Source organism: Anomaloglossus baeobatrachus, unplaced genomic scaffold (assembly GCF_048569485.1).
Source record: "Anomaloglossus baeobatrachus isolate aAnoBae1 unplaced genomic scaffold, aAnoBae1.hap1 Scaffold_120, whole genome shotgun sequence".
NCBI classification, from domain to species: Eukaryota; Metazoa; Chordata; class Amphibia; order Anura; family Aromobatidae; genus Anomaloglossus; species Anomaloglossus baeobatrachus.
This window is the reverse complement of record NW_027441890.1, coordinates 432847-444900: the sequence shown is the minus strand read 5'-3', so window position 1 is coordinate 444900 and position 12054 is coordinate 432847. Positions and strand designations below refer to the sequence as shown.

General features: G+C 52.1%; 1 protein-coding gene across 3 annotated transcripts in view; it reads left to right on the top strand.

Annotated features, from left to right (window-relative positions):
• The window catches only part of LOC142260526 (calcium homeostasis endoplasmic reticulum protein-like), a 175498-nt gene that overhangs the window by 35855 nt on the left and 127589 nt on the right, over positions 1 to 12054 (top strand). For all 3 annotated transcript variants that reach the window (XM_075331976.1, XM_075331974.1, XM_075331975.1), the window contains exon 5: positions 632 to 783. In XM_075331976.1, the coding sequence (XP_075188091.1) occupies positions 632 to 783 (152 nt within the window). The remainder of the gene's footprint in view (positions 1 to 631; positions 784 to 12054) is intronic.

Genomic DNA, 12054 nt, shown 5'->3' with positions numbered 1-12054 from the left:
GCTCTTTGTTTAGTAACCCGATATGTACTATGGTTACCAAACACAGCGTCGTTACACGGGTCGCTGGTGTCTGATCTCTGATCGCTGTGGAGATCGGCCTGATTGACAGCTCACCAGCGACCATGTAGCGACGCTCCAGCGATCCCTGCCAGGTCAGATCGGTGGGACCGCTGGAGCGTCGCTAAGTGTGACTGTACCTTTAGAGATGGCAAAAGGAAGGTGGTTGTACACCACAGATCTCTAGAGAGTGTGTATATATAGAGGACAAAATTATTTTGGGGAGCGACGTGGAAATGGCTTACAGAAAGATGACCGTACATGAAAAATAAATGAAGCGGTCCTGATCTGAGCTAATGAAGGCAGCAAACAGACATTACACACAGCCTATGTTACTGGGAAGACTCTCTCAAAGGAAGCCTGCTTTAAAACTTAAGGAACCTGTTTGATTTTAATTTTGCTCCAGCCACAGGCAGCATTAATCGAGCCTTGCTGCGCTATATTTTATGTACGCACATGGGAAAGACCTATTTTAATAGGAGCAGGTTAGGGAGAAGCTGGCCAGGAACTGCATGGGGACAGAAATCTCTGAAAGGAAAATGTATAATAAGACACTGAAACTTCTGTTCTTTAGGCTGGCAAAAATTGGATGTTCAGCAATGCAAAATCCCCTCAGCACTGTGAGCTCATGGCTGATCACCTTCGCAATCGGATCACCGCTGAAGGCGCGCATTTTGAATTGCGCTTGCATCTCATATATCTGACTAATGACGTGTTACATCATTGGTAAGTAATGTTTTCTGGTAGAACAGCAGAATGTAGTTAAAGTATTATATATGTAATGTATATAAAGAATGTATATTTTCCTGTTACAAGTTGTAAGAGAACTGTATAGGGCTTTGCAGATATGGTACTCTTTATAATCCAGCAAGTTTAAAACTGGATTATAGGTAAGAGAAAAAGGAAACTCCTTTGTTTCCATTTTCAAGAAAGAAGCAGGGATGTTTGTCTTTGTGCGGTCTTAGTTTCCTGCTGGGCACCGATTAGTTGTTGGCAACATATGCCCATGGTTGTGATTCCCTGCACCAAAGTTTACTTGAAGCAGTTCAAGACCGGGCCATTTACCCTTGTTTCTGAACAAGCACATCCTGTTCATGTGTGTAATTTTTGCTTTTTTTTTGTCACTGCCATATTCTCTTTAAAATTTACATATTATGCCCTATGATAAGGTCATAAAATATCTTTGAGGGATCATTTAATATTATTTTCCCCTTATTTCCCTTGTAACTGAGACTCATATATTGACCCTAGTTACAAGAGAGATGCAGCTCCTATTGCTTCCATATGCGCAGTGATCATATTACCACTGTGAATGGAGGAGGAAGTGCTGTCAGAGCTTCCTATTACCGTGTATACAGCGCTTCTTTAGCACTGTGTATACAGTCACTGAGAAGGCACAGACTAATAAACTATCTGTTCCCTCTGCAGCTACATGATCACGTGTTGCTGCATTACTATGCAGTGACGTTTTAGATTGTCACTGCAGAGTTGGTGCAGGACCGCCCGGTTGTTAAAACAATTAGCAATCCTGAACGTCCTAGAGTAATTTTTTTTTTCTCTCTATTAATAAACAGTCTTTATAAAGTTAAAAATCTTTGTAATCTATGCCATTACCTTATTTGCCTTCCTTTTCTCTAAAACACCATGCTGGAAGTGACGTTTCAGTTGTCCTATTCATGTACTGTATGTAGAGAAGATGATTTGAAGTGCAGATTTCCCAGACTTTTCTATTCCAGGTTGAGCCTCTCTGCTCCGCTCCACCATACGCCCCTTATGCTTAGATGCTATTTACAAACTCTTCCTATCTGAGCAGGGGAAGGTGAGCAGAGAACATCTGCACTTCAAATTGGCTTCTCAAAGTAGATGAGTAGGACAGTTGAAACAGAACCTCCAGCATTTTCTTTGGGAGTAAACATTCATTTTTTTCCTCTTCAAATCATTCATTTTCAGGAGGGTTTTGTGTAAAAAGCTGTTTTCTTTGTCGCTCCTAATTGGGAGACCCAGACAATTGGGTGTATAGCTACTGCCTCCGGAGGCCACACAAAGTATTACACTAAAAAGTGTAAGGCCCCTCCCCTTCTGGCTATACACCCCCCCGTGGGATCACGGGCTCCTCAGTTTTATGCTTTGTGCGAAGGAGGTCAGACATCCACGCATAGCTCCACTGTTTAGTCAGCAGCAGCTGCTGACTATGTCGGATGGAAGAAAAGAGGGCCCATACTAGGGCCCCCAGCATGCTCCCTTCTCACCCCACTTTCTGTCGGCGGTGTTTGTTAAGGTTGAGGTACCCATTGCGGGTACGGAGGCTGGAGCCCACATGCTGATTCCTTCCCCATCCCCATTAGGGCTCTGGGTGAAGTGGGACTTTACCGGTCTCCAGGCACTGAGACCGTGCTCCTTCCACAGCCCCCGGAGAATCGGCTGGATATGGAGCTGAGTATCGTCAGGGACAGGGCCCTGCTTCGTTAAGGTACTCTGTGTCCCCGGGCATACCGCGCGCACACCGCAGCATGCTGGGCGTGTTAGTGCGCCGGGGACAACAGCGCTGCTGCGCTTGTGCCATTCCTCACTACAGCGCTGCTGAGTGAGTAGACTTAGTACGAACGGCCGCGCCGGCCGCTGGGGTCAGTTTTCACTGCGACGCGGCTGGGACTTGTGGTGCGCCGGGGACTTCCGCGCTAGCCGTGCATGTATGACGGCCGCGCTTATTGCTACAGTCCCCGGCTTTTGCGGCCTAGTTCGTTTCGTTCCCGCCCCCAGACCTGCTAGTCAGGGGGAGGGCGGGACGCTGTACAGACCATCAGCGCTGAGGGCTGGAGTCTGCTTTACATACTCCAGCCCTCACACTGGGCACAGTGGGACGCCAGTTTCCCGCACTTTGTTTGTGGCACGCCCACGGTCCGCCCCTCCTCACAGGACGCCGGCAGCCATTCCTGTCTGCACGCTGAGCTGGAGAGGGGAGACTGGGAGACCCAGACACGGGATTCTGCGACCTCACACCCGCTTTCAGCGGGCGGTTGGGCTCACCCCCACTTGTGCCGAAGTGTACTTTGTATTTTTGTGCTTGCATGCTATACATTACACTGTACGGTCGCTGGTGACTCTCTGCTATATACCCTCCTAGGTTACTAAGGCAGACAACAGCATGTCGTCCGCAAAAAGCAAACGTGCCAAGGCACAGACTTTATATGCGGCTTGTACCGCATGTGGGGCTGCTCTACCGGCAGGTTCCACTGACCCCCATTGTGTGCAGTGCTCGGCCCCTGTGGCAGGGCACTGTTGAATCATTGCTCCCTGGTCCCCCTCAGCTGGAACACTCCCGAGCTCAGGAGGTGTCGCATGCACCCCAGGGTGACGACTCTGACGACAGTCCCAGACAGCCTAAGCGGGCTCGCTATGAGCGGCCCTCAACTTCATCACACTGGTCAGGGTCCCAGCTGGACGACTCTCTGTGTGATGAGGCGGATGTGGCGGATCAGGATTCTGATCCTGGGACCGTTCTCAATCTGGATACACCTGATGGTGACGCCATAGTGAATGATCTTATAGCGTCCATCAATAGAATGTTAGATATTTCTCCACCAGCTCCTCCTGCGGAGGAGTCAGCCTCACAGCAGGAGAAATTCCATTTCAGGTATCCCAAGCGTAAATTGAGCACTTTTCTGGACCACTCTGACTTTAGAGACGCTATCCAGAAACACCACGCTTATCCAGATAAGCGTTTCTCCAAACGGCTTAAACATACACGATATCCTTTTCCCCCTGACGTGGTCAAGGGCTGGACCCAGTGTCCCAAGGTGGACCCTCCAATCTCCAGGCTTGCAGCTAGATCCTTAGTTGCAGTGGAAGATGGGGCGGCACTTAAAGATGCCACTGACAGACAGATGGAGCTCTGGTTGAAATCCATCTATGAAGCTATTGGAGCGTCGTTGGCGCCAGCATTCGCAGCCGTATGGGCACTCCAAGCTATTTCAGCTGGGCTTACACAGGTCGACACGGTCACACGTACATCTGCTCCGCAGGTGGCGCCCTTGACCTCTCAAATGTCTGCATTCGCGTCTTACGCGATTCATGCTGTCCTAGACTCTACGAGCCGTACGGCAGTGGCGTCTGCCAACTCCGTGGTTTTACGTAGAGCCTTGTGGTTGAGAGAATGGAAGGCAGATTCTGCTTCCAAGAAGTGCTTAACCAGTTTGCCTTTTTCTCGTGACCGACTGTTTGGTGAGCGTTTGGATGAAATCATTAAACACTCCAAGGGTAAGGATTCATCCTTACCTCAACCCAGACAAAACAAACCCCAACAGAGGAGGGGACAGTCTGGTTTTCGGTCCTTTCGAGGCTCAGGCAGGTCCCAATTCTCCTCGTCCAAAAGGACTCAAAAGGATCAGAGGGGCTCAGATTCTTGGCGGACTCAATCACGACCAAAAAAGACAGCCGGAAGAACCGTTACCAAGACGGCTTCCTCATGACTTTCAGCCTCCTCTCTCCGCATCCTCGGTCGGTGGCAGGCTCTCCCGCTTTGGCGACATTTGGCTGTCACAGGTCAAAGACCGTTGGGTGAGAGACATTCTGTCTCACGGGTACAGGATAGAGTTCAGTTCTCGTCCTCCAACTCGCTTCTTCAGAACTTCTCCACCTCCCGACCGAGCAGATGCTCTTCTGCAAGCGGTGTCCGCCCTAAAGGCGGAAGGAGTGGTGACTCCCGTTCCTCTTCAGGAACGAGGTCGCGGTTTTTACTCCAATTTGTTTGTGGTGCCAAAGAAGGACGGGTCGTTCCGTCCCGTCCTGGATCTAAAGCTGCTCAACAAACACGTGAAAACCAGGCGGTTCCGGATGGAATCCCTCCGCTCAGTCATCGCCTCAATGTCTCAAGGAGATTTCCTAGCATCAATAGACATCAAGGATGCTTATCTCCACGTGCCGATTGCGCCAGAACATCAGCGTTTTCTACGCTTCGTTGTAGGAAGCGAACACCTGCAGTTCGTAGCTCTACCTTTCGGGCTGGCGACAGCCCCTCGGGTCTTTACCAAGGTTATGGCAGCAGTAGTGGCACTCCTGCACTCGCAAGGTCACTCTGTGATTCCGTATTTGGACGATCTACTTATCAAGGCACCCTCTCAAGAGGCATGCCAGCACAGCCTGAACGTGGCACTGAAGACTCTCCAGAGTTTCGGGTGGATTATCAACTTTTCAAAGTCAAATCTAACCCCGACCCAATCACTAACATATCTTGGCATGGAGTTTCATACCCTCTCAGCGATAGTGAAACTTCCACTGGACAAACAGTGTTCACTACAGACAGGGGTGCAATCTCTCCTTCAGGGCCAGTCGCACCCCTTGAGGCGCCTCATGCACTTCCTAGGGAAGATGGTAGCAGCAATGGAAGCAGTTCCTTTCGCGCAGTTTCATCTGCGTCCACTTCAATGGGACATTCTCCGCCAATGGGACGGGAAGTCGACATCCCTCGACAGGGATGTCTCCCTCTCTGACAGCCAAGGACTCTCTCCGGTGGTGGCTTCTTCCCACCTCATTGTCGAAAGGAAAGTCGTTCCTACCCCCATCCTGGGCGGTGGTCACGACAGATGCGAGCCTGTCAGGGTGGGGAGCAGTGTTTCTCCACCACAGGGCTCACGGTACGTGGACTCGGAAAGAGTCCACCCTTCAAATCAATGTTCTGGAAATCAGAGCAGTCTATCTTGCCCTACAAGCCTTCCAGCAGTGGCTAGCAGGCAAGCAGATCCGAATTCAGTCGGACAACTCCACAGCGGTGGCATACATCAACCACCAAGGGGGAACACGCAGTCGGCAGGCCTTCCAGGAAGTCCGGCGGATTCTGACGTGGGTGGAAGACACGGCATCCACCATATCCGCAGTTCACATACCAGGCGTGGAAAACTGGGAAGCAGACTTTCTCAGTCGCCAGGGCATGGACGCAGGGGAATGGTCCCTTCACCCGGACGTGTTTCAGGAGATCTGTCGCCGCTGGGGGATGCCGGACGTCGACCTGATGGCGTCACGGCACAACAACAAGGTCCCGGTTTTCATGGCGCGATCCCACGATTACCGAGCTCTGGCGGCAGACGCCCTAGTTCAGGATTGGTCGCAGTTCAGGCTACCTTATGTGTTCCCACCTCTGGCGTTGTTGCCCAGGGTGCTGCGCAAGATCAGGGCCGACTGCCGCCGCGCCATCCTCGTCGCTCCAGACTGGCCAAGGAGGTCGTGGTACCCGGATCTGTGGCACCTCACGGTAGGCCAACCGTGGGCTCTGCCAGACCGTCCAGACTTGCTGTCTCAAGGGCCGTTTTTCCATCTGAATTCTGCGGCCCTGAACCTGACTGTGTGGCCATTGAGTCCTGGATCCTAGCGGCCTCAGGTTTATCTCATGAAGTGGTTGCCACCATGAGACAGGCTAGGAAACCATCCTCCGCCAAGATCTACCACAGGACGTGGAAGATATTCTTATCTTGGTGCTCTGCTCAGGGAGTTTCTCCCTGGCCATTTGCATTGCCTATTTTTCTTTCCTTCCTGCAGTCTGGGTTGGAAAAAGGTTTGTCGCTCGGCTCCCTTAAAGGTCAAGTCTCCGCGCTATCCGTATTTTTTCAGAAGCGCCTAGCGCGACTTCCTCAGGTACGCACGTTTCTGCAAGGGGTTTGTCATATCGTCCCCCCTTACAAGCGGCCGTTGGAGCCCTGGGATCTGAACAAGGTCCTAATTGCTCTCCAGAAGCCGCCTTTCGAGCCTTTGAAGGATGTTTCCCTTTCTCGTCTTTCACAGAAAGTGGCCTTTCTAGTGGCGGTCACGTCTCTTCGGAGAGTGTCCGAGCTGGCGGCGTTATCATGCAGATCTCCCTTCCTAGTATTTCACCAGGACAAGGTAGTTCTGCGTCCAATTCCAGAATTTCTTCCTAAGGTGGTATCCTCCTTTCATCTCAACCAGGATATCACTTTACCGTCTTTGTGTCCGCATCCAGTTCACCAATTTGAAAAAGGTTTGCATTTATTGGATCTGGTGAGAGCACTCAGGATCTACATTTCACGCACGGCGCCCCTGCGCCGCTCGGATGCACTCTTTATCCTTGTCGCTGGTCAGCGTAAGGGGTCGCAAGCTTCCAAATCCACCCTGGCGCGGTGGATCAAGGAACCAATTCTTCACACCTACCGTTCTGCTGGGCTTCCGATTCCATCAGGGCTGAAGGCCCATTCTACCAGAGCCGTGGGTGCGTCCTGGGCATTACGGCACCAGGCTACGGCTCAGCAGGTGTGCCAGGCGGCTACCTGGTCGAGTCTGCACACTTTTACCAAGCATTATCAGGTGCATACCTACGCTTCGGCGGATGCCAGCCTAGGTAGACAAGTCCTTCAGGCGGCGGTGGCCCACCTGTAGGAAAGGGCTGTTTGACGGCCCTATCACGAGGTATTCTTTTACCCACCCAGGGACTGCTTTTGGACGTCCCAATTGTCTGGGTCTCCCAATTAGGAGCGACAAAGAAGAAGGGAATTTTGTTTACTTACCGTAAATTCCTTTTCTTCTAGCTCCAATTGGGAGACCCAGCACCCGCCCTGTTTTCTTAGGGATTTTGTTTTTTCGGGTGCACATGTTGTTCATGTTGAAGAGTTCAGTTCTCCGATGTTGTTCCTCGGATTGAATTTGTCTTTAAACCAGTTATTGGCTTTCCTCCTTCTTGCTTTTGCACTAAAACTGAGGAGCCCGTGATCCCACGGGGGGGTGTATAGCCAGAAGGGGAGGGGCCTTACACTTTTTAGTGTAATACTTTGTGTGGCCTCCGGAGGCAGTAGCTATACACCCAATTGTCTGGGTCTCCCAATTGGAGCTAGAAGAAAAGGAATTTACGGTAAGTAAACAAAATTCCCTTCTTCTCTGTGGTCAGGTTGATGAGTGATTAAATATGTCTGGGGACAGGACACCTAGTCTGTTACTTAAGATGGGGATCCGGATGGATGATCTGTGTCCTGGCTGGGAGAATGCTAATCTGATGCATATGATGTGGTCCTGTGGGAATATTGAAGACTACTGGAGGGCAGTATTAGAGCTAATCAGGCAAGGTTTTAATATACGTCTACAGCAAAGACCTGTTAGGCTGCTTTCACACATCCGGTTCGTGCTGAGCGGCACAATCCAGCTCAAAAACCTATGCAACGGATGCGGCGAAAAAAACGGATCCGTTGCATAAGTTTTTCCATGTGGCCCATCCGTTTTTTTGCCGGATGCGGCTTTATACTGAGCATGCGCAGTACAAAAAACCGCATCCAGCGGCCGGATGCGGTTTTTGCCGCAGGACGCCGCATCCGGCGCCCATAGGCTTGCATTGTAAATTGCGCCGGATCCGGCGTGATGCGTTTTTCTTCAGCGCTCTATTGGGAGACCCAGACGATTGGGGTATAGCTACTGCCTCCGGAGGCCACACAAAGCACTACACCAAAAAGTGCAAGGCCCCTCCCCTTCTGGCTATACCCCCCCGTGGTATCACGGGTTCTCCAGTTTTCAAGCTTTGTGCGAAGGAGGTCAGACATCCATACATAGCTCCACAGATTTTAGTCAGCAGTAGCTGCTGACTATTTCGGATGGAAGAAAAGAGGGCCCATATAGGGCCCCCAGCATGCTCCCTTCTCACCCGTGGATGGTGTTGTAAGGTTGAGGTACCTATTGCTGGTACAGAGGCTGGAGCCCCACATGCTGCTTTCCTTCCACATCCCCTTGTAGGGCTCTGTGGAAGTGGGATCCTGCCGGCCTCTAAGCTCTGACGCCGGGCTCCATCCACAGACCCAGTTGAACCTGATGGATATGGAGCAGGAGTACAATCAGGGACAAGGCCCTGCATCATACAGGTACTCTGTGTCCCCGGCAGGCACAGACACACTCCGGGCTGGCTGGGTGTTGTAGTGCGCCGGGGACCGTAACGTTGGAGTTAGTGTTCCTACAGTTTACTGGGGGACTTTGTGTTGTGGGAACGCAGCGCCGACCCCCACTGGACCGGGCGGCGCTGCTGTGACTTGTGGTGCGCCGGGGACACGCCGACCGCGCTTTTACGGCGGCGGCGTTTATAAATCCAGTCCCCGGCTTTTGCGGCCTAGCTCCGCTTCGTTCCCGCCCCCACCCTGTCAATCAGGGTAGGGGAGAGACGCTGTTTCGCAGCAGCGACGAGGGCTGGAGCCTGATTTACATGCTCCAGCCCTCTCACTAGGCACAGAGGGAAGCAGGCTTCCCGCTCTTAGTCAGGAACGCCCAGGGCCCGCCCTCCTCCCTCTCCTAGGACGCCGGCAGCCATTACATGCAGTCTGGCTGGAGGCAGAACGCAGGCTCTGGGAGACCTGGACTGGGGGGGCTTTTTGGCGACCACACACACCCGCTCTTAAGCGGGCGGTAAGCGGCATTTCAGCTGGCCCCTCTAGTGCCTCACTGTGTATTGGTGTACTGTCTACCAGATATATAGATATATTTATTTCTTGCACTGTGAGGTCGCTTCCTGGCTGGATACCCAGATCGCTCTGAGGAAGCAGCAACATGCCATCCACAAAACGCAAGGCTGCCAAGGCAAGGGCTGTGTACACTGCGTGTGCTGCATGTGGGGCTGCTCTACCAGCAGGCTCCGATGACCCCCATTGTGTGCAATGCTCCGATCCGGTGCTGCTTCGCCAGCCGGAGTCCGGAGAGGTAGTGTCCCAGGCTGAGACGCTTGTAAGTTCTGCCCCGGCGCCAGGGACAGACTTTGCAGTTTTTGCTGATAGAATGTCTGTGACTATGGCAAAAATCCTTGAAACTTTGCAATCCATGTCTGGGGCTCAGTCTTTGGACTCGGCGAGGTCTCTGTCCTCTGGCCCCCCTCAGCTGGATCCAATCCAGACTACAAGGGGGTCTCCGGCTTCACAAGCTGAGGATTATGACTCAGATGATAGCCCCAGCCACCCTAAGCGGGCTCGCTGGGAAAGACCCTCAACGTCATCACACTGCTCAGGGTCTCAGCGCAATCAGTCTCCCTGTGAGGTGTCTGAAGAGAGTGATCAGGAATCCACTCCTGGAACCCCTCTCAACCTGGATACCCCTGATGGGGACGCCATGGTAAACGACCTCATCTCAGCCATCAATAGGCTGTTAGAGATTTCTCCCCCAGCCCCTTCAGCAGAAGAGGCAGCTGCAGAGCAGGAGAAGTTTCGTTTCCTCTATCCCAGGCGTAAATTGAGTGCTTTGTTGGATCACTCTGACTTCAGAGAATCAATCCAGAAACACGACGCTCACCCAGAAAGACGTTTCTCTAAACGTTCTAGGGATACACGTTATCCTTTCCCCCCTGATGTGGTCAAGCGCTGGACCCAGTGTCCAAAGGTAGACCCCCCGATTTCCAAACTTGCAGCTAGATCCATAGTTGCAGTGGAGGATGGCGCTTCACTTAAAGATGCCAATGACAGACAGATGGACCTTTGGTTAAAATCTGTCTATGAAGCTATCGGCGCGTCGTTTGCTCCGGCATTCGCAGCCGTATGGGCTCTCCAGGCTATTTCAGCTGGTTTAGCAAAAGTGGATGCTATCATACATCCAGCAGTGCCACAAGTGGCGTCCCTTACCTCGCAGATGTCTGCGTTTGCGTCTTACGCTATCAATGCGGTCCTAGAATCTACCAGCCGCACCTCCATGGCGTCCGCCAATTCGGTAGTTTTGCGCAGAGCCTTGTGGTTAAAGGACTGGAAGGCAGATGCTGGTTCCAAAAAATGTTTAACCAGCTTGCCTTTAGCTAGAGATAGACTGTTTGGCGAGCCATTGGCTGACATCATTAAGCAGTCCAAGGGTAAAGACTCTTCTTTACCCCAGCCCAGAACAAGCAAACCTCATCAGAAAAAGTGGCAGCAGAGGTTTCAGTCCTTTCGAGGTTCGGGCAAGACACCATTTACCTCGTCCAAAGGGTCTCAGAGGACGCAAAGAAACTCAGATTCCTGGCGGGCTCACGCACGCCCCAGGAAAGCAAATGGAGGAACCACTTCCAAAGCGGCTACCTCATGACTTCCAGCCCCCTCCCGCCGAATCTCCGGTCGGGGGCAGGCTCTCCCGTTTTTGCGACATTTGGCTGTCACAGGTCAAGGACCGGTGGGTGACAGACATTTTGTCTCGCGGGTACAGAATCGAGTTCAGTTCTCGTCCTCCAGCCCGATTCTTCAGAACCTCCCCACATCCAGACCGAGCAGATGCTCTGCGGCAGGCGGTGGACTCCCTAAGAGCGGAAGGAGTAGTGATCCCTGTCCCTCCTCAGGAACAGGGTCGAGGGTTTTACTCCAATCTCTTTGTGGTTCCAAAAAAGGACGGCTCATTCCGTACTGTTCTGGACCTAAAACTGCTCAACAAACATGTGCACGCCAGGCGGTTCCGGATGGAAACCCTACGATCTGTCATTGCCTCAATGTCTCGAGGAGACTTCCTTGCCTCAATAGACATCAAAGATGCTTATCTCCACGTGCCAATTGCTACAGAACATCAACGTTTTCTACGTTTTGTGATAGGAGACGACCATCTTCAGTTCGTAGCTCTGCCATTCGGTCTGGCGACAGCCCCACGGGTCTTCACCAAGGTCATGGCGGCAGTGGTAGCAGTCTTGCACTCTCAGGGACACTCGGTGATCCCTTACCTAGACGATCTACTGGTCAAGGCACCCTCTCAAGAGGCATGCCAACTCAGCCTGAATGCTACGCTGGAGACTCTACAGTCTTTCGGATGGATCATCAACTTTCCAAAGTCGATCCTGTCACCGACCCAATCACTCACGTATCTTGGCATGGAGTTCCATACTCTAGCAGCGATAGTGAAGCTTCCGCTGAACAAACAGCGATCACTACAAACAGGGGTGCAATCTCTCCTTCAGGGTCAGTCGCACCCCTTGCGGCGCCTCATGCACTTCCTAGGGAAGATGGTGGCAGCCATGGAAGCAGTTCCCTTTGCGCAGTTTCATCTGCGCCCACTTCAATGGGACATTCTCCGCCAATGGGACGGAAA